Consider the following 21,685-nt stretch of genomic DNA (forward strand, 5'->3'; position numbering starts at 1 on the left):
CCCCACACATGACAACCCCATCCCAGCACATGCAGATATAAACAGAGCTAAAGCCAAAGCAGATCCAAAACTACTTGTAGAGGCTTAAAATGACCTTGAAGTGAACTTCATCCAATCAAGAATTTGCGATGGCAGTTGTCATGTAGTCCAAATGCAACATGGCAGTCAAGGCCACCTTACTCAATTATTTTTGAAGCCTGTGTGGACTCTAAAAATAAAAAGGTAAGGTAAGTCAATATTTGCTTTCATTTTGAAACACAATACCCTTTGTCTATGTTGATAAAGAGATATAAAAGCCTGTTATTATTCAATAATAAACATGCCATTTTTTGGAAATGATATCTCATGATAATGGGTATGGGGAAGGAGCACACACGTTTCATACATTAAGCTGACTCTAAAACAGTCAATAGTCATAAAAGCTCTGCTGGAAATGTCTGTCTCTCACATATGTAGAGGGACTGCAGCAACCACCAGCTCAGTCATTCTGGCCTTAAACTAACCCTGATAGTTATTTTTCAATTACTCGTACACCTGCAGCTAATACGTTACCCATGTTTTCTACTGGATATTTCCCATTCCCTGGAGCAGTGATCAGCCTGAACCCACAAACATCTGCTCTGCTTTTACACTGAATGTACTTTTACTAAAAATCCAATTCGAGTTCTCTGAAATTAAATAAAAGCTATAGTTTGATGACATGAATTTCTCTCTTTGGTCAATTTATTTATCCAGCCCAATGAGGCTGTGGTAAACATCTTGATGTGTACATGACTTAAATTTCACTGCCTTTAAGTAGTGCTTTATTTGTGTTTCAACATCTGTTCTGAATGTCTTTAACATGCTCGTTAAACGCTCTCATTTTTATAATATAAAAATAAATAAAACTAAACACCTTCAAAAGTGAAACAAGCAAACACACTCTGGGAACTAAACTAGAACAAAAAACCCCAAAAACCACATGCATGCAGACTTCCCCATAACTGGTGGTTCTCAAACTTGTTCTGGTCACACACTAGAATTTTTGGCAGCCAATAACAATTAAAAAAAAAAAACTAAAATGTAAAAACTGCCCAGATTGAATTTAACCCCAGGTTCTCTGTGTACCCACTCGCATTTGTTCCCCATCACAGTTTGAGAACCACTGCTTAGATCTATCATCACACAGAACAGTCTCACTGGCTGATTAGTCAACACCAGTGACGCTTTTTTGGCCATTGTTATGGATGAACACATACACAACATCAGGCTTTACTCAGACACGTAGACAATAAAACACAAGATGATCGCACACAGGGTAGACTAAATAAAGCGACACTTTCGTGTTTACTCGTAGTCGGCTCAGTGCCTCGTTCAGTCCACTTAGTTTGAGGGATTTTTTGTATCGTTGCGCAGAAAAATGCTCATACTTCATGCTTTATCCTCGTTAACAGATAAGGCAGATTTTTACACAACTATTTTGTCAGCCAACTGATGCATTTTATTGAGCCACTGGTCAACTAACCATCCAAGTTTTCATTATATTGCAAAAGGTGCCTATTTTCTCTTTTCCACAAAAGAAAACATACAGTTAAGTCTGTATATGTGTAATATATTAATGAAAAAATATGATACATTTCTCTGTTAACTTAAACTTTAAACCCAGCAGATTGTGGCAACGTATAACAAGAACCAAAAATAATCTAGAACTGCACTTTTCAGTGCTTCTCAATAATATTCCTTCAAACCTGTCAAATCGTGCATGCTGGTAGAATTTCCACTGATACAAGGAAACAAACACGATCCAAAAACAATAACAGAACAAAAATAATTTAATTAACTTAAAGTTAGTCCTCAGAGAAGATGACCTTTATCCACAGGTTTGGAGGTTCAATGAGTACCATGACCTCTTGTGTATTTTTAACAAGCTAACAGTGTGTCAATAAAATGTTGTGTTTAGCTCTTTGGACGACAGTACAACCTGCTTTAGTTCCATCTTGAGAGTCTTTGTAGCACCACATCAAAAAAAACTATGTGCTGCATTTTCAAAAGTCTATAGGCCCAGTGTGCTTTGGGTTCTGCGTGACATCCACAGTTCGTCAGGAAAATCCCCAGTTTCAAACATGTCTTTACTTGGAGTCTCCCAGCAGATGGACAATGAGTTCATATGTGGAGAGGACGATGGCTGTGTTAGGGATTTGCCTAATTAGCTGTGGAACGAGTCCTCTATAAAAAGCTGCATAGCCTTCTTCCACTGCTATTAACCTCCCTGTCTGGAAAAAATACTTGTACTTGCTGCCTTCCTCGCGCAGCCTTGTCCGAATGACCTCTGTGGGGACACACAAGAAGAATTGGAAAAGGTTAACTATTAAGTTTCCTCTTCTCTGACGTTAGTTATGTTGTAATAGGTAAACAATGGGTGTGGGTGTGTGTGTGTTTACCGTGTGGGTAGGCTATGCAGGATGCACAACCCTTTGAAAAAGCAGCTGCCATCATGAGGCTGAGGAAGTCTGACGCTCCTTTCTCCTTTTCACCGTTAGGCGAGCTGAACTGCCTCTTGGCGAGTTGTTTCTTCAGTGTCTCATAGATGAGGAAGCAGATCATCGTTTCTGAAATGCCAGCGTAGGACGCAGTCAGGCCACGGTAGAAGCCCCGGACTCCCTCCGTTTTGTAAACATATCGAGCACACTGCAGTGCATTCATCTTCTTCTCTCCTCTGGCTCTGAAAAGTTAAGACATGCTCATTAGTGACAAAAATCACATGTGGTGAAGGGGTTAATGGAACAATCATGGTTTTTTTAGTCAACCGTTACAAGTATCACAAGACACCAGAGGACAAGAAATGGAATAAATAAAAAGTTGAAGTCATAATGTAAAGTTACAAAAGAACAATTTTCTTATTGTGTGAATGCTTAGTCAACTGGATACTGAAGCATCATAGAGTTTCCTTATTGGGATGAATAAGCAGCTGGTCTAACCTTGACTGAATGTTGCTTTAAGTTATTAAACCCTCCTTCAACAAGCTGCTCTTTGTGTTACAAGATATGAGTTTTCTCTTCAAAGACAGCCTGAACAGACCTGCTCCTGTGACCTCACATGATACTACTGCCCTGTACTTGGCAATGCAAATATGGACTCCTCTTCTGCGTGCAGGTCAGTGCGTCAGCAGTGTGTATTTATGGAGCTGGGTCACACGCTCAGCCTCGTGCACTGCAGAACCCAAGGACAGTACCAAGAAGGTAGGCTCAATTTAAAGGTTTCTGTTAAGGTCACGGTATATGGAGTACATTCATACCCACTGAGACTCTGGAATAGGCCAGACCGTTTTACACAGATCTGAAACTGAACACTACGGTGTCTAAAGAAAAACTAAATAAATCTTATACATACGAGATAGAAGAAATGAACTGTACACCTACTTTTTCTCCAGCTGCATCCTGGTCTTGACCATCCAGATGGGGTTCATCAGAGAGTTGGTAACAAAAGCTGAAAATAGGAGCAAAATGAGGATATTCAGTATTATCTCTGGACAATAATATATGAAAGTGAGCCCATAACAGCAGCCAATGATGAAGCTGTCCACATGATATACAAATATAAGTGATAACATTTTTGCACAGAACTGAAGTGCGTTACATTTTACTAATGTTAATGACACGCATGTCAAATTTAGACGTCTCACCTGCAACACCAGCAGATGACATGTGTACCAATCCACTATTAGGGACAAACAGCCCATTGAACAGCTCTTTAGATTTCGAGTATGCAGCAAAGTAGATGGCTCTAAAAAACACAGAAACACAGACTGTTAAGAACTCTGCACAGAGGCAACAACGTGCTTATTTATGGATGCCTTTTTTTAAGAAAAGTAAATGTGGTTTCATAACAATTATGTAATGACTCCATTCAGGCTGCTGTGAGCCTTTGACAGTGCGCATCCAGAGCAATCTGTTCCCTGCCCTCTCTGCTTGGCTTCTGGAACAGACAGTCATTGCACCAGAACGAGCTGAATAAGCACTGGGCACAACATATGCCCACAGAGCTGCTCTGAATATCAGCTGGCCCGAAGAGTGGAGAGACAGTGGAACTACTGACCAAAGGATAATCCTGTGGTTACTAATTAACCAGCAGGTAAAAGTATCTGTACTAATCAATAACCTTTTTCACTTTAACATAGTCCCAAAGTCTAATCGGCTTTTAGGGCATAAGTATTATGACGATTCATTTCACACTTTTATTGCTGTTGTGTAGCAAAGTTTACATTCAACACTATCAGCTCTGGGGAAACAGGAAGAAGTACTGGCTCTTTGCTGACACTAAAAATAGAACAAATGGCATGTTGTTTAACAGCCAACAATATCAACATATTCTCGCCACAGCATCTGTTAATACCAAACCTCATTCACAGAAGCCCATTTATCTCGAGTTTAAACAATTACTAATGTATAGGCAGCCCGCCCAGATGAGCAAAACAGCTCAGTCACGAAACCAAGGCAGGGGGCAGACAGACTCGGAAGCTGTTGGCATGATAACGGCTTCCTGTTTATAGACAGTTTGTTTTCAACCACGAGAAGAGAAACATAAGCAGGGTCTCCTCCTTTTTGTTTTTGGTTAGAAGTTGTGGTTTAAAACACTCTGAAGTGTCTATGCTCATTAAAAACTGCAAACTCAGAAATAATTGCTTCATTTCACTTCCTCTGCTTTGTTTATTGTTTCTGAAAAAGAAAACATCTCATTGTGCGTTTAGCTGCCAACAGGAAGTATCACTAATACAGAAACTTTTTGTTGAGACTTTAAAATAAAATTAAAAATGGAAAGAATGAAGAATGTGGTGACAGATGAAAAAGAAAAAAAGAAAAAGAGCCACTAACATATGAACGGTTAACATTGAATTCACTGTACCTTGAAGGGGCAACACCCACAAGGTTCGGACCCAGTCCACGGAAAAGAGATCTTGGTCCCTCTTTTTCAAGAATGGATCTAAAACAGAAGCAAAGGACCACCAGACATTAAAGACAGATTTATTGAATGACCTTTAAAAAAAACCAAACAAAAAAAAAAAACCTTGCACTGCCACACATGTTAAACTGTCTCCATATTTGCTGCAGCAAGTGTCTGTGCAGGGTTGTTCCAGGTTCTATTAGGGGATTTAATCTGATAGCTGCAATCGTGATCCTGCAATCGCTCAGAGTGTTACACCAGCAGAGTTCACTTGAGCTGGTACTGAACCCAGTCCACCTGACAGCGTTTCACTTGTCACGTCGACGGTGTTCCCAGTGTTTTTTTTTAAACTCTTTGAAGGAAATTTGATCTCTATGTGACAGTCTACTCTGTGTGGGACTGACCAAAGAGGGAGGCTACAACTTCAGCGTGGGTTATTTTCTGTAATGTAAACCTAGTCAATCAAGCAGGGTCCATGCATTCCACTCCTCTCATTAACACTCAAAACCTCTACTCAGTGAGAAGAGATGTTTATGTCTTACAGAATACGCAGTTTTTATAGCCTACTGCTGAGGCCGACACCAGTCTCGACCTGTTCAGTCCTCAGAGTGTTATATAAAGTTGATGGCACTGTGGTTAAAACCTCCCCACTGGAACTGCTTCTAGTCTTTCCCAGCCTCAAGCATATTCATTAAAGGACCACTTTAATGGACGCCATAAAGACTGGTTTTATCCATATCTTAAAGCTTCATAGCAAAGGACGGTTCTGTCCCTTCAAAAAGCTGGTAAAATGGAGTTGATAGGAGCAGGATACAGTGCCCCTAATCCCCACTTAATATAGGACAGGATTAGAGGCATCGTTTTAAGACTACGAAAGCAGAAAGCAAATGACAGCCTCCCAACCCACTTCCACAGACCACATAAGAACCTCACAGGAGTTTATACAACTATTTGACTCAAACATTACCACACAAACACTTTACATCGACAGATCAGGCAAGCATAAATACAGAACAGTTGTGTGCCAACACAAATAATAATAATAATAAAGCACCCAACGCGTCACAAAGGAACACACTGTCCTAATTTGCAGGTAGGGAAATTCAAATGCTGCAGGGAATGGCTCAGACAGGTTGCTGCAGCTCCATTTGCCTGACAACAACACAAACATCTTACCTTAGGACCTGCAGCAGTCCAGGTGTGACACCCCCTGGTCGGATAACCCCCGTGCCACTCAGGGTGCCAAGTTGAACCTGGAAGACAGGCCGGAGGGTGAGGCCTGAGGACTGCAGCCGTGTCTTCAACACCTCCAGGGGACAGGTCACGATGGCTCCCATTGTACCACTACACCTGCACATAGAAAAATCAGGATTATTGGCCTTAGGACGTTTAATATTTTCCAGAGCAGAGAAGGTGATGCTTCCTCAGTCCATCTATTAAATGACAGCCAACCTGCTTAGAGTAGTGAGAGTCTATTTTTTTGGTCATACTTTGACTGAGTAGAGTGTTTTTATAATAAAAACAGCTTAAGAGCTTACTGGGCCAAGTGCAATGAACATCTACGGTCAAAGAACAGGTCATTTAGTCTGCTGTGGAAACACTGTGCGTTAACCCGACACATCTGGCAAAGGAGTTTTACAGCTCAGACTGTTTAATTACACTTGGAAAAGTGCACACAGTATTCTCATTAATTTCTGCACAAACTATTTATTTAGGTCTTTATAGCATTCGCTGGTGCAGCTTTATTAAACGTGTAACCTTGTCATTGACAAGCTTAGAAGTCTAGAAGAGATTAGATTAAGCTTCTCTATGTCTGAAGGACAGAGTCAAACATCTTAGCAAAAGTAACCCCTGACCCAGTGGTGCATTCTCTGTTCACTAATCATTCATCCTCCCCTGTTGGGGTTGCACAGAAAAATCTACTCTTGCATAGGTAGACGTTACGTAATCAACAAACACACACATACACGCAACCCTGTTGAAATAAAGCGTTGGAGAGCTGCTTCGATCATAACCACAAAGATGAGCCACCCAGGGAAATGGATAGAACAGTGCGCACAGTTGATATTACCAGCTCGACTTTAAACAGAAAAGGCTGGCTTAAAAGCTCAGCCGGCATCCCCACTTTAATGTATAATGTCTAATGTAAATTCAATTTTCATTGCGTTTTCAAGACCACATGTGTATCACTGGGCATTTCACAAGCCAAGATCAGTAAATACCCTTAAGGCCAGCCGTAACAATTTCAAGGGTAAAATGGCGTCATTAAAAAACAAGCCAATGATGTTACACACGACCTTAACACTAAGCCGATGCTACACGGCTTCTCAATCTTAAATATTATCAGCTAAATTACAAAAAAATACTCGGAATTTGAACAGCTGGTGCTGGCATCGCTAGTATTGATGTATGTACAGCTTTTCAGGATTACATAGCACAGAAGGACATGACAGAGCTAAAGGCTCTCCTCTCGTGACTGCACCACAGGCGTCACAAACGCGACGACACGCTTACATATCGCCGCAACTTCACAATATCGACACACGCTTCACAATGTTAGTTTTTACACAGTGTAAACTTTTAAACACGATGTTGTCATCCTCAAAAATATTACGACATCCCACAATTCCAAACGTTTTAACATCCTAATGCTAACTAACGGTAGCTAACCGGCATTAGCAAACGTCTGCACGCTAGCTCACCCACGGGAATAAAAGCCGGGGTTTTCATTGTTCACCGCGGCGTTACCTGGATTATTAGTCTAAGATATGGATTGGTAACACAAACGTTGCTCGCCTTTTTTACGTAGTTACTAAAAGACACAAAAAGCCCCACCGCTGAAGTGAAAATAGAAACGTGTCCGGCTATAATTAAATGGTCGCGAAGTACAGACACGAGCTAGCTCCCGTTTCTGTTTCAGCATCTTGTGGCTGTGGGCTCTCACATATAACAAATGCCTTAAATTAATCATGTTTAAAGTAGTTATATAGCTATTAAGTAACACGTTGCCCAAGCTTCTCGTGTTGTATTAACATGTGAGCTATGAATTTGAAGCGAAAGCATTAATGAGACTTACCCCCCGGCGAAGAGATGCAGCAGCGTGTCTTTTTGTGCCATATTTTTCTTTGTTTTCAGAAGTCCAACATATTTTTATCACTTTTTCGAACAAAGTCGCACTTGTACCGAGGAGAACACACTGCTATGGTTTTATGTTCCCAGTCTGTTCCTGTTCGTCTTCCTGCGTCCCTCTACAGGCTTAGTGGAGCGACAGGGTGACCTGAAGAGCCGATCGTGCTGACGTCAGAGGGCGGGCTGGTGGGTGTTGTCCGTGACGTAGGCCCATGTGTTCGCCCTCCCTGCGCCTTTGCTTGTTTCAAGTTATTATTATTCAAATTATTATTACATAAGTACTGGTCCTACTACTGGCATCAACAGCAGAAGTCGATGCCTCCTGACTCAAACAAAAACACTTTTGTGTTATTTTTGCTCTTCACTGGGGAATTATAGTTTATGACTCAAACCAACTCTTTAGTGGGTGCATAGGTGGAGGTATGCTCTGAAAAAAAGAGGAATCAAAGTCAGTATAGAAGCAAGGCATAAGACAGAAATACCGAACATGCTAATCTGTAAACATATCACAGACCAATTATCTAACATTTGCTACCTCAAGCTTCTGCACATGTGCCTGTAACGAGCCTGGAAAGAGGGATATAAAAAGTAAAAACAACAAGTCTTTATCAACAGGAAGACCTCTGAGTTAACTCAAGACAAAAATATCACTTAATGGCTGTACACTATAGATATGCAGCGTTGTGGCATGAGCCATCCACCCATGTTATAGTGTGCAGTAATACTTTACTGCAGCTGTTCTTACACTGAGGACAGGTAGCAGAGAGAGTTTGTAACCTTGTTTTGCACCTTGCGGGCTGTTTGTCTGTGCAACAACATTTGTCTCTCTGCCGCAACGTCGTCAAACCAGACTCACTGGCACATTTTGTCATGTTTTAAATTGCTTTTGCAAACCTGTATTGACATGTTTTTTGTTATTGACGTGAGAGCACTGACACTGGAACTTAGCTTATACTTGCTATCTCCATGTTTTTTAGTCTTCTTATTATTATTTACTTATATGTATTATTATTTCATTTGGGTTATCAACAAATCATGCTAACTTTGATTGGAAGAAAATGAGGCAGCCTCTGGCACAAGGTGCCCTGGAGATCATGTCACTTCCTACGTCTAATTTCACAGACAAATATATTTTTACTATGCTGAATTTATTGGAAAGCCTTAGTTTTTTTTAGGTCTGTTACCGTTTCACAGTTGGGACCCAGAGAAGTTAGATTAATCAGTTTTCATTGCACAAGCATAGATTCAGTCCAAAGTGCAGGAACACAGGAACACATTTGCGTAGGAGTGTTTTGTTTTTCCTCTTTCATGTCCTATAAATCATCTTCTGGCCTACCCACATTGACAGGTAGTTTTAAAAGGGTTGTGCAATCTGATACTTTGAATTAGAATGAGTCTCATTAGAGAAGTTTTTTTAAAAAAAAATCAAAACCACCAACTGTTTTTATGGTTATTTAAGTACTGCGAATGCTGACATCAAGTGACCAGTTGCGATAAATGCATATTTGGTGTGGTTGTTCATAGCTATAAAAGCCATGTTTGCTTTGATTTCTTTATTTCAGGTTTTTCTAATCAATTTTACTTTAATCTTTAAAACAGTTGTTCACTATCACACTAATATTTCTAGCATTTCTAAGCATTCTAAGCACAAATCAGTCTTCGTTTGTTGCTAAAAGAGCTGCTTAATAAGGTATGTTCTGTATAAAAAATTAAATTAAATTAAAACCTCTACATGCACTGGAGGGTCTTGGTTTGTGCGTCAAAGAAACGGTCACAGGCCTCGGAGACTGATCTTGAAAGTTAAATCCCACCCACACCCATCCCACCACTGCCTGCTCCCGACTTTACTGGTTTTACCCATTACCATTTAAAGCACTCCCAGTGTGTTTGTTTACCTTTTTTTAAAACTTGTAAACCAGCACCTAAACATTTCTTAAAGTAACAGAAGTCAAATATAATAATATTAAAGAAAATTGTGAGAATCAGAGTATTATTTATTTTCTTGTCATTTAGCATATCCTAACACTTTCATTATAATGTTCTAAGATACTGTCATTCTTAACCTGACTTTTGGTAGTTTTTGGTCATTAACTGTGTTATCATGGTTTTAACTGTGAAATGTCTTAAAACATAAAAGGCCTAATCAATAATTTAAAATAAATGGAATATATTAATTGGTATTTATTATATGAGGAATAAAATAAAGGCTGTGAAATGTGGTAGGACATGCAGTGTCAGGAGCCACAAAATGTGGCTCTGCATCTCACTGACATTCAGAAGACCTCGTGCTATTTATGTACCTAAAAGTTGTGGGTCAAAGGATCCAGTTTGTAAAAGCTAATGTTCCCCATGGTCTTTGTATAGTATGGCTAAAATCTTTCAAGTAATTCAGCTCAGTAACTTAGCTTTGAATGCAAATTTTAGGAGAAGCTTAAGATGTCCCCCATGGTTTATCATATACAGCAGCGGTCCCCAACCCCCGGGCCGCGAGAGTTGAGGCTCAGGTATGAAATGTATAGTTTTCAGGGTTTTTATTGGTTTTCAGCGTTATTTTGTTATCGTTTTTAGCGTTTACTCGGTTTTCCTTGGTCTTTTCACGTGTGTTATGAATAAATTTTCTTTTTTTCGGTACCGGTACTAGTTTTATTTTGTTATATTTATCCGCGACACCTTAAAGGCCGGTCCATGAAAATATTGTCGGGAATAAACCGGTCCGTGGCGCAAAAAAGGTTGGGGACCGCTGAAATACAGTATGTATGTGTGTGTGGATGAGCTGGATTCTACCAAAAGTCCAGTGTTGAGCTGTGGCAGCATTCTCACTAAAGACAGGACAGTGGATCACATGAGCCACAGGACAGTGGATCACATGAGCCAGTGTCTCAGATCCTTATAATGGCATCCTGTTTTCTAAGAACTTAGACAATCCATGAGTCACTTTCTGGATCTCTCAGGTTATGCAGAACAAACCTTCTTCTTCTTCTTGTCTAGCATTGCATTGTCATAGTGTACAATGTTAATTTAACTATTAATTTTCAGTTTAACTTCAAGATTAAAAACTTTTTAAACGCTCTTTTTTTATCTTAGCTCATATCTTGAATTGCCTCGTTGTTGAAAGCTTACACAAGTAAACTTGTTTTTCTTGTTGTTCCACACAGGTGCTTTCCATTTATCCGGCTGATAAGACTTCACATCTGGTCCAGTGAGGTCACAAAAGTCTGTTTACTTAGTACTAGAGTGCAACACTTCCTGCCACAAAAACAAAGACAAAAACAAAGAAATACACAAACAAAAATACTCTTAATCTTTAGCCTTGCTGCAGTCATTTGTAATTAATATCATTAATAAAGGCTTGTGATATCCATGTCTCCCAGGAAGCCATCGCAGTGTGACATTAGCTCAACACACAACTACTTCTCTCTGAATCAGCGAAATGGAATTCAGCCATTATTAATGTCATTATATACACTCATGTTTTCCTACCTGTTCACTAAAATCAGTCCCATCTGAAAGCCAGCACATAAGAATACAATCAAATTTGCCGCTTGTAGTATTTTTACCTACTAGGCATAAAAAGTATAGCATCAATGGAATACTCAAATCTAACTGGGAGGACATAAGTGTTCTTTCATATCTGCAAGTAATTTCAGTAATTGGATTCACAGCAGCTATGTTAACATTAAACAGAGAAACCCTAATTAATGACATAAATGAAGGTTCAGTTGTTTAGGAACAAAACATTAATTATTGTGATTAGTAACACAATTACCTGTTTCATGTCAGAAAAACAGGTCCAAACATAGACTCAGTGGACACACCCACGCACTGCTCCACACACTGAGACCAAACAATGAAAACACCTGTGTGGGAGGATCATGGTAATGTAGCATCCGTTTGTTTCCTATTTTTCCCTTAAGCATCCAGTGACAAAGCTATTCCAAAATGACTGAATGATTTATTTACAAATCCATTATATTTTAGATAGGACTAACTAAACAACTCTACTTCTGTTTATAATGACACCATCTCTGCTCCCTTTATTTTAATGGTTAATCTCCATCAAATGAGTTGGAGACAGCAAATCTCACTACTCTGTCATCTAAGTGTTAAAACGGTCTCATTCTTAAAAAAAAATTTTTTTTTAAAAATTAAAAAAAAAAAATCTTCAACTAATTATTAAAGTAAAGAGAGACCTAATAATGACCATTAGTTACTTCTAATGCAGTTTCCATACTGTGAACACAGCCAGGGAGTTTGTAGAGTGCAGGAGATTGTACTGCTTTGGCTGCAGTTAAAACAATGCACACTATATAATTTGAAATCATCTTTAATAGATACTTACAAACAAATCTACAACAAGAAGTACAAATAAAAAAGGAAGCTGCAAGCAAGGAAAAGTGAAGTGTGTGTCCACGTTCAGCTGCTTCCTGAATGTGTGTCACATTTGCACATTTAAAAATACTAGCGACAACAGGTCTATGATATTTGCGTTGGCAATTTGACCTTTTATTACATTTGTGCAGCACATTGAAGATTGTCATTTTTATCTCAGTACAGTGCCTTAAAACTTTAGCTTGTGAATTCAGGCATCTACATAGCCCATTACCTCAAACTCCCCTTGCCCCCCTTTTTTAATGTAATAAACACAAACACTACATCAATGGTTCTCAGCTATGAGCCAGTCAGCTGTTACACTAAAGTAGCTATTTCATTTGTTTTCCCCATTACCTGGCTTAATTTGTGCAAACCAGTGAAGTCATCTGATGAAGAGACCGATTTAACAAAACAAAAAAAAAAAAAAAAAACAAACAAACTCTTGGGCCTCAACAGCATGTGGTTGAAAACTACTGCACTACAAGAAAGCAGGAGTGATAAATGATAAAAAGACGTGACTCTATTGAGAAAATAATTCCTGCAGATGCATGCTACAAATAATCACAGTGACATTATATTTCTGTTAAAATTACTGCTGATCACATTCCTGTCAGATGCCTGATGGCTAGTGATGCGGCCCTTTTAGATCACAGAAACCTGATAGCACAGTGAGAGGTCAGAGCAGCTCAGGGGCCTCACAGTGCACTAACCGCACTGCACTACAGACGCTCTCTATGGAGTGGTAAGCATCTCTTTTCTGTGTTGTGTCTGAAGCACTTTTTTTTCCTAATCCACTACCACTTTTAAAATCTTCTACTGATTTCTAAAAACAATTCTGTTATAATGCTCAATTTAAGTTGTTTTACAGATTGATATGTGCTGCCACCTTGTGGTCAGATACAGGCAATGCATTGCTGAGCCAATTCATCACTAGGTGTTCTAGTACTACAGCGTATCACATTTCTGAGCCTGCAAGCCATTAATGCATAAATCAGAAAGTCTGGAGGTCACAGCAGAGGTACTGACCACTTAACTACCTTGACCACAGCAACCTACAAACTGGTGACTGCCAGGGCATCGACTGGATCAGCGTGTGCATAGTGCTCAGTGATTCCTGATTTGATAAAGTTAGATAATACAATTGAGAAAGAGTCATTAAAAACAAGATAAGAAACTGAAAAGGAGTCCACCCACTGACATGGAAGCGTACTCATAGAATCATGAGGCTGATTCAGTCCTGGAGGCTTGAGCAATGCTGTCAAACAGGTTTAACCCGAGAATGATCCCAGAGAAACATAAAGAAATGAGGGTGTGCTCAGAATGTTGTGACTGTCGGCGGCGTCATTGGTAGAGCAGGTAGTTCTTGAGAGAGGCTGGCAGGGGTAGTCTATGGATTTCACTCAGACGCTCTCTTCCTAATGCCACCCTCACTGAACGCCTACACAGGTCCATCAGAGAGAGCGGTTCAGCTGGGGGAGAGAAAGAGGGTGATAAAGTTAAAGTTATGCATTTGCAGAGACAGAAGCTAATTTCAGGAGCATGTATAAGTCGAGCAAAAAGGCAGCGTGCATATCGTGTCATGTCCAATAACATTGTTTTAACCGGAGGCTGCTGCTCTAGAAAAGGCAGCAGGTTCAGTGGACTGTAGCCAAATTTTGAGCTCTCCCCTTCCCCCTCAAAAACTAATTATGTCTCCATACATCAGTCATTATGATGTTCCACATTTGAGCTTAAGTTTTTTAGGCTTGAGATATTCAAAGGCACTTCACACCATCAAAACATGCACTCTGAAATAAAATGGATGATTTCTAACACAGTATTAACACATCTGGGATCCACACATGCCCCGTGGACAAAAGAACACTGCAAATGCAGTTCAGCCCATGTTTATATGACAGCTTACACAAGTTAAATAGTAGAGTACACCATAATGCATCTAAAATATTCCTTTAAAAAAAAATCTATTGATCACATATTTGGCTTTTGTAGGGCTAGCTCAATTCCACTTCTGCAGGCAGAAGTCAAGAATCTGTCAGCAAGCCTGATGCAAACAAGAGTAGCCCACAGACAAGTTGTTCCACATTTATGGCACTGCCCTCTGACAACAGTAAGCAGCTACAATATATAAGTGCATGCAAAACTGCATATGACCAATGCACAACCATGCCTGTCCCATAAGAATCATCTGGTAATACAGGCAGTGTTTTATTTTTGTTTATTTGTTTTTGTTTTGTTTTTTTAAGAGTAATGGAGGTAGCAGCAGGAGAATGAAGTTTCTGATACAAAGACAAAACCCTCAAACATGATGGGCACTGTGTCGGGTCTTGGATGTGCGGACAGCCCCAGCCTGCGTGCCCACGCCCCACAGGATAGAACTCAAATAAAGTACAGCTTTCAACCAGAGGAAGAGGTGCTTATCCACTGTATAAAGTTGCCATCTGATAAAGCAGAGCTGGTGGCTATCCGAAAGCGCACAGATCACCATTTACCACCAAATCCTGACTAATCTGCAGATAATTCAGTTACTGCTACTGCTGCACAAAGCGCATAAATGCATCAGTGTCAGAAACCCCCCCCCCCCCAGGAACAAACAAAAAAACATGACATTTCTTTCACTTTAAAAAAAAATTCTAGCAAAGACTCTGACAAAGGAAGCTCCGATAAGTAAACCAGACAGTAGGTCGCCAACTCCAAACAGTAGATTGACCAATGTTTCCTCAAAATCCTAAATTACATTCACCAACATGTGCTCAACACTGTTGCTGACTAGAGAGATGCAACCTGATGCGTTTGTAGATTCTAGGTTATTTAACTTTACTGCCTACATTTCACTTCGTGAGCAACAACATATACGCCGTCTCAGTTTATTTAAAAAGACAAAAGCACCTTCAGTGCCAAATACTGGTACACTACAGTTTTTGTCATATTTTAAAATGTAGAACATAAAATGTGTATGTGCGGAACAGATGTTAACTTTGCAACTCTAGTATACGTATTTTCTCCAGGTTTGGACTTGTTTGAGACAACAAAAAGTGTGGACTTCAGCTGCTGTGGCAGCTCTGCACATTGGATCAAGTCACAAGATTAACTACATATAATGATACCAAGTGCGTTTAACAACACTACTTAAGATTAGAGATCTCCCTGCTCCAAATACAACAGTTTAAAAAAAATTAACTTCAAAGAGGCTTTTATGTATATGACAGTTTCTTTTATTCAGGCTGAAACTAGGTCAAGAGATCTGAGCTCAACATAAAAATCTAATGAGCACAGAACACTTGGGACATCCGGGTAGTACAACATGTTTCAATAAGCACCATCTTTCCTCACTGAAACCTCATGAGCCAAGGAATAACTGGGATTAATCCAACTGGAGTCATTTCTCATTATTTGTCTGATGGGACAACTAGCATGTTGTTTTTTGTACACTTACATAAAGGATCACCTGGTTCTGATTAAAAGCAAGCCAAAGTACAGGCAATGACAAGAAAGGGAAGTTTGCAGCATGTCTGTTCATGCACTAGTTCAGCACAGGACACAGCTGTCTGAGGTAATCTCAAGACAACACCTCAGACAAGGGATACATAAGAAACTGATTTTGTCAAATATGATACCATTCGCTCATTCAGGCATAACCATTAATCCATCATTGAGAAATGTGGATTAGAAAAATGACTACATCTGCAAAGCCTAACACAGGGTACCTTTACCAAGAAAATGAAGTAGACAGAACAACCAAAACACGAAGACATTTTCCCCGATACCCATTAGTAGGTTTCCCCATGTAGGTGAAATGGCAGACAGCGGAACAACTAGAATACCTACAGAAAATGTACCAAACCAAAAACATTGAAGAAAAAAAAAAATCCCCATTCTGAGCTGGCAAAGAGGGAGGATTAAAAACTGAAAGTAAGACAAAGGCAACCTCAGACAGATGTTAACTTGATGGAGAGAGCTCTGGGACTTGACAGGAGTTTGCTATGCACTCTATTAACCTGAGAAACCTGCAATTTTAACATAAAACAGATTTCCTCTTACAATGCAACATGTAGCTTATGATAAACTTGGAATTAGGTTTTTATTTGCCCGTCTCTTTAAAATCTGGCCATGAAGAGGGCAAAATGTAGTTTACTTGTCACAAAATTAATTTTGGTCAAAGTTCATTTGAAACAAAGAACTGCTTAAAGTGAACTTCTGAAACTTTTTGTTGTCTCACAAGTCCTCACTCTCCTGTCTTTGCTTTTGTTACCTTTGAAAAAAAATGTTACCTTTGACTGCTTTTGTTTGCACTTTGTGTTTACAAATCTTTCTCCTTCTTTTGAACAAAAAAAAAAAAAAAGAGTCAATAAATGAATGAACTAAGCATATACCACACCTTTTTAGTGATAGCTGACTACTGGTAACTACTTTTTAATCACACTAATGGTCGAGAAGCTGCCATGCAGGGCCTGATACTTTGAGCAGCTTGACATTGGTGGCTTGTCTAAGGATGATTCTGTATTTCTACAAAGGGACCAGGAATTGAAACACCAGCCCTGTGATTTGAAGACAACCTGCGCTAGTGCCTCTTCTGAAGTAGACAAAGACTGAGAGAGAGAGACACCACATACTTATATATAAATATATTACATTTCTACTTTAGAGTGATCCAAAATTGTTTACCAAAACTGAGACATTTCCTATTGCTGCCAGAGTGGATGCAATGTCAGACTTTAATAGTGATTTAACTTCCATTTTATGTCTGATATCAGGCAAATTAAGCCAGAGAGGCATCTATATATATATATATATATATAACTTTCTAAGTAATCTGGACTGAACAGCAAGATAACACACTGTGCAATGATATATGTACTGTTTTACATAACATTTAGAGAGGTAGCCACACAAATACAGTAATGCTACTCTTTGGTAACATGGCCTGTTTAGACACTGGGACAAGCCCTAACTGTTAAACCTCTTTTTATTGCATCAATAAATCCTCCCACTGGTTAGGTGAGCTCAGTAAACAAGAGATCACAATGACACAGCTGAACATGACAGACAATCTGAACGGGAGTAATATTTAATTTAAAATTCATACTTACGATCAAGTCCATTTATGTACCGGATTCGTATTTCACAGTGTCCCCACACAGCACTCACCACAGGGTACAGCTTCCTGCCTTTAAGTCCTCTGAATGCCACCCCTAAATAATGTCCATCTACTATATAACCAAGAGTCCCCTCATCCATGTCCAAGACTACTAAGAGAGAGTCTGGTATTATGAAGGTGTCGTCTGGTTCAAGGAAGGCCGGGTAGGGTTTTGCTGGGTGATTTTTGCCATCGTGGTAGAGTTTACTCCTGCACAGGTCCCAGCCCCAGGATTCAGCATTACTTCCTACCAAAGCTGTGTAGCCCACTGAGTGTAGAGGTGCGTCACTTGTAGCCACTCCGACCACAGCGTGTGTACCCCTTTGGCGCATGGCCCAGCTTATCTCCCACACATGCAGTCCCCTTGTGTAGCCAACACGGCCCCGGATGGCGTCCGTGCTCTGCGCAACAGGGTGCCGGTGGAACACCAGCTTGTTGTCATCTTTGACGAAGACGTTGAGGGAGCGGTCATCATTGTTCCACGAGTGTTGGACCTGGATGTCCAGGCTCGCGGGTGGCATGTCCAGCAGCAGATCCAGTCGTGATGGCTTAGTGTGATTCAGGGCCTGTAGCTCCAACTTCAGGGGGCTGAATGCTGGATCCCGCATATCGATGGTTTTAATGCCACCTGGGACTTTCTGCCCCATGCTACAGGTAGATATAGCAGCTCGTTCTTCCTCCTCTTCCTCCCCCCGCTTCCTCAAAGACTAATGGGGGGAGTAATCAGCCACAGACCCTCTATTCCAGTGTCCTGCGGTCACCTAAGATGCAGGTTTGTCCTTTTGCTTTGTTAGATGCAGACAGCCAAGGCCAGATGACGAGCTGGAAGCCAACCTGATGAGGTCAGAGGAAATGAAAGCAGAACAAAGTTCAAACTAATCTGTTTAAGACAATGACAGCATTAGATAAAACAAAACATCATCAGGATCCGTATAAGGAAAGCAGCAAGTCTTATGTATCCTCAAGAGTGACTTTGCTCTCATGACTCTGACTGCATTTAACATAAAGAAGGCACTGTCATATGACCAAAGATATAAAACCAAGTACATGATAACATCATCATACAACAGGAAGCAGGCATCTGTTGACCACAGCCACATTTCTACAACCTTAACAAAAGACATTTAGGATCACTGCCATTCATTTATCTTTAACTTAAAACTCTTCAGCTTTCATACAGTGAGACCAAGGCAGAGTCCCCCCCCCCATTTAAACCAGTTCAACAGTTTCAGTTCTTATGCTGAGCCAGCCAAGAAAGACAAGACCAACGAGTTCTCATCACTTAGTCAACAGTGTATTTGCTAGATTGAAACGATTTTGTATAATGGATTAGACTCGTCACAGAGAATAGGCTGACCTAGTTAAAGTGGCAGTTTGGACAGCTACAGCTCAACATTTAATAACCGACAGATTATAGATGCCATCTTCAGGGTCTTATAAAACAAATGGCTATATAGGTTTGGGCGAGATGGCAGCATCCCATAAAATCCATGACAGGAAATTTATCCTATTGGTGTTATCACTTTATACTATTAGGAATGTGTCTGCTTAAAACTCTTTTTGATATGAGCACAAATGTATGCTTCAGTTTTATTTTACCCAGAAGTCAACGTTCATCACACTGCAGCAGATAAACTGTGATAATCAGCTTTGAATTTTTGCTTAACTGAATTCATTTATTATAGATGTAGAAAAACAACCACATAATCCGACTATGCCTGTGGCTCGATGTGGTTGTGCAGACCGACAAAACTTGATTTTTTCACATAAATTTAAACGTCTGGATAAAATATAGCTCCAGATCCATGCAGTGTACATAGCTCTGCATGTGTAAGTGGTAAACACCCATGTTATTGTGTTCTCCTTTTGGCTAAGTAATTTAATTTGGGATTACGTTGCACAAACAACATGAAAAACATTCAAGTCTTATTTGATTAGTTGTCCTCAATTTCATGCATTACTTTACCAACATTTCTTGAAAAAGAAAAGTACATCTGAGAACTCATGAAAACTTGCCGTTGCCAATTTCGACCATTTATCAAGTGGCTGATAGGCCAACCCTGAATGCAACAAAATGTATGTAATAAAATCAACAGGAGTTTTTGCTCTGCGGCATTACAAATGCGATTAAATCTTCTAATAGTGCTGGCTTTGGAAATGTTAAAAGAGCATGAAAAGCAGCATTCTCCACAGGATAACATGACGCATCAAATGTGAAAGTGAAATATTCCCACAACCTCCACAAATAGGGGGGAAAAAGACAGGAAAAACTCCAGCCATTTCCTATTATATAGCTGTCTAGTCAGAGGGCAACAGGAAAAGCTGTAATAAAATGTCTGGTTTTAAAAAAAGTTTTAGAGAAGCACAGCTGGACAGGAGCTCTTTTGAGGCAGAAATAGTTTCAGCAGAGAAACTGGACAATAAAAGCCTGATGGACTCCCGTCTCATTACTGTTAAAGAAAAATGAAGAATTTATGTCTTCAAATTTAATTTTCATACTAGTTTTTCTTTTTACAGCATGAAGCATGTTTCCCTTAATAAGCCCAGAAGCAATCAGTAGCAAGATTAGTTTGGAAATAATATCCCAAAGACATATGTGACTTTTGTGGGCCCAGGTGTCACAGCTGCAGCTTTCTGGGCTTCCCGTTTCTGCCCATGTTGCAGCAAAGCTGTAGAGAGCATTGTGTAATGTGGAAAATGGTGCTGCAGGGAAGGCCACTCTAATTGAATTGTAGACAAGAGTTCATTGAGCAGTGCTTTGGCCTTTCTTCTAATGCAAGTAAACAACCATTTAAATGGGTCATGTCTCTTTAGTGATTGGAAAGCAAGGAGGGAAGAAAAAGCAAGCAGTGGGTGGCCAGCATCTGAATGTAAACAATCTCTTTTTCGATGGCTGTCCAGCATTCATGGAGAGTGAAACATGTTAATTTGCACACTCTCTGTGCCAGGAGTTTACCATCCCCCCCCCCTCCTTCCCACCGCACAGGGCCACCTTACAACGCATGCAACATTAGCAGGCAAATCAAAAATGCAAGAACAATAAGAAGTCGTCCCTGATTTCATTTGGACTTCAAAACAAACATACCCACAGGGAGTATAAAAGACGGCTTGTGGAGGGGTGTATTTGGGCTGGGATCCTAGCCTGGGTTTGTTTAGGGTTCGTGGGCCCCCCAAATGGTTTGAAGCTGATTAAAATGCAGAAGGAAAGGCCTCGCCGGATTTCCTGAGCCAAGGAAACATTTGTTTCTATCCGGGAAAGTTGATTCTGTTCATCTGGACATCACTGAACATGCATCAAGACACTTGTTTCTATTGTAAGGCTCAATTTAGACCAGGCCCACCTGAACTTAAACCACAGCCTGTTTTTCTGATTTCCTGAATACATACAGGTCAAGCTTTAATAAAGACAGTCATTGTGTCGCACAGGAGTGCATTCAAGAATTTAATATAGTCTGCTTTGTTTTGAGTTTTAACTTTTTGTAGTTTGTCATCACCACGATTTAGCACAACGCTATAACTAATGCAACCTTACACAGGCATATGAAGATCGCCTTTCAAGTTAGAATATCCAGGTTTTGTTGATTGGTTTATGTCTAACTAAACAGCTTTAAACAGACAGCACACACGTTCTGAAACTGAGGACAGACTATTAGCATAAGAGAAGCCAGGTATAACAATAGTACCTCTACCTCCAGGCCTTGACTAAACTGGTACCAACACGCATCTACAACAGCCCGAATAAAAACTAAACTTACTGTGTGAAAGTAAAGCGTGCTGGCAGCTGAAGCAGCAGGGTGTGAATGAGCGTATGTAGGCCTTCTGGACACTTATTCCTCCGAGTTTTGCCATGCTAGCTACCGTAAAAGCAGCCTGGGCTTAATAGTTTTAAATGGACCTGGCGACCGTGTGGTCCGAGCTCGTGGAACTGTCCACGCGCAACTACAAACAGAAGAAGCGCGTGAGTCAACCGTTTCTTACGGTTGGCCTTTCTTTAGCTTCGGTTTTTTTTCTTTGTTTACCTGAAACTCGACCGCCTGCGAAACATTTGTTATCCGACAAACAGCAACAACCGTCGGCGTTAGCTGAAGCAGCTACACAATATGGCTAATGTTAATAAAAGAGAGAAGGGGG

The 21,685-nt window shown here is 40.1% G+C and overlaps 2 protein-coding genes across 4 annotated transcripts in view; both read right to left on the bottom strand.

Moving 5' to 3' along the window:
* On the bottom strand, nt 1–8,229 carry slc25a33 (solute carrier family 25 member 33). Its single transcript, XM_005914918.3, has 7 exons — nt 7,997–8,229; nt 6,097–6,270; nt 4,882–4,959; nt 3,662–3,762; nt 3,399–3,465; nt 2,421–2,701; nt 1–2,308 (listed from the first exon to the last, which is right to left on the bottom strand). Exons 1-7 carry the CDS (start codon nt 8,035–8,037, stop codon nt 2,109–2,111), a joined length of 942 nt encoding a protein of 313 aa, XP_005914980.1. The 5' UTR covers nt 8,038–8,229; the 3' UTR covers nt 1–2,108.
* Nucleotides 8,230–12,357: 4,128 nt separating this feature from the next.
* Nucleotides 12,358–21,685, bottom strand: part of spsb1 (splA/ryanodine receptor domain and SOCS box containing 1) — a 9,744-nt gene continuing 416 nt past the window's right edge. Inside the window, exons 1-3 of one of the 3 annotated variants that reach the window (XM_005914921.3) lie at nt 21,574–21,663; nt 17,508–18,388; nt 12,358–13,889 (exon numbers count right to left, since the gene is read on the bottom strand). In XM_005914921.3, coding sequence (XP_005914983.1) covers nt 13,762–13,889; nt 17,508–18,201 — 822 coding nt within the window. In that variant the 5' untranslated portion in view covers nt 18,202–18,388; nt 21,574–21,663 and the 3' untranslated portion in view covers nt 12,358–13,761. Of the gene's footprint in view, nt 13,890–17,507; nt 18,389–21,309; nt 21,550–21,573; nt 21,664–21,685 lie in introns of those variants that run through there. The other 2 variants (XM_005914920.2, XM_005914919.3) reach the window with 2 other exon arrangements.

The sequence above is a fragment of the Haplochromis burtoni genome, unplaced genomic scaffold, assembly GCF_018398535.1.
Source record: "Haplochromis burtoni strain Fernald_Lab_line unplaced genomic scaffold, NCSU_Asbu1 Contig_9, whole genome shotgun sequence".
NCBI lineage: Eukaryota > Metazoa > Chordata > Actinopteri > Cichliformes > Cichlidae > Haplochromis > Haplochromis burtoni.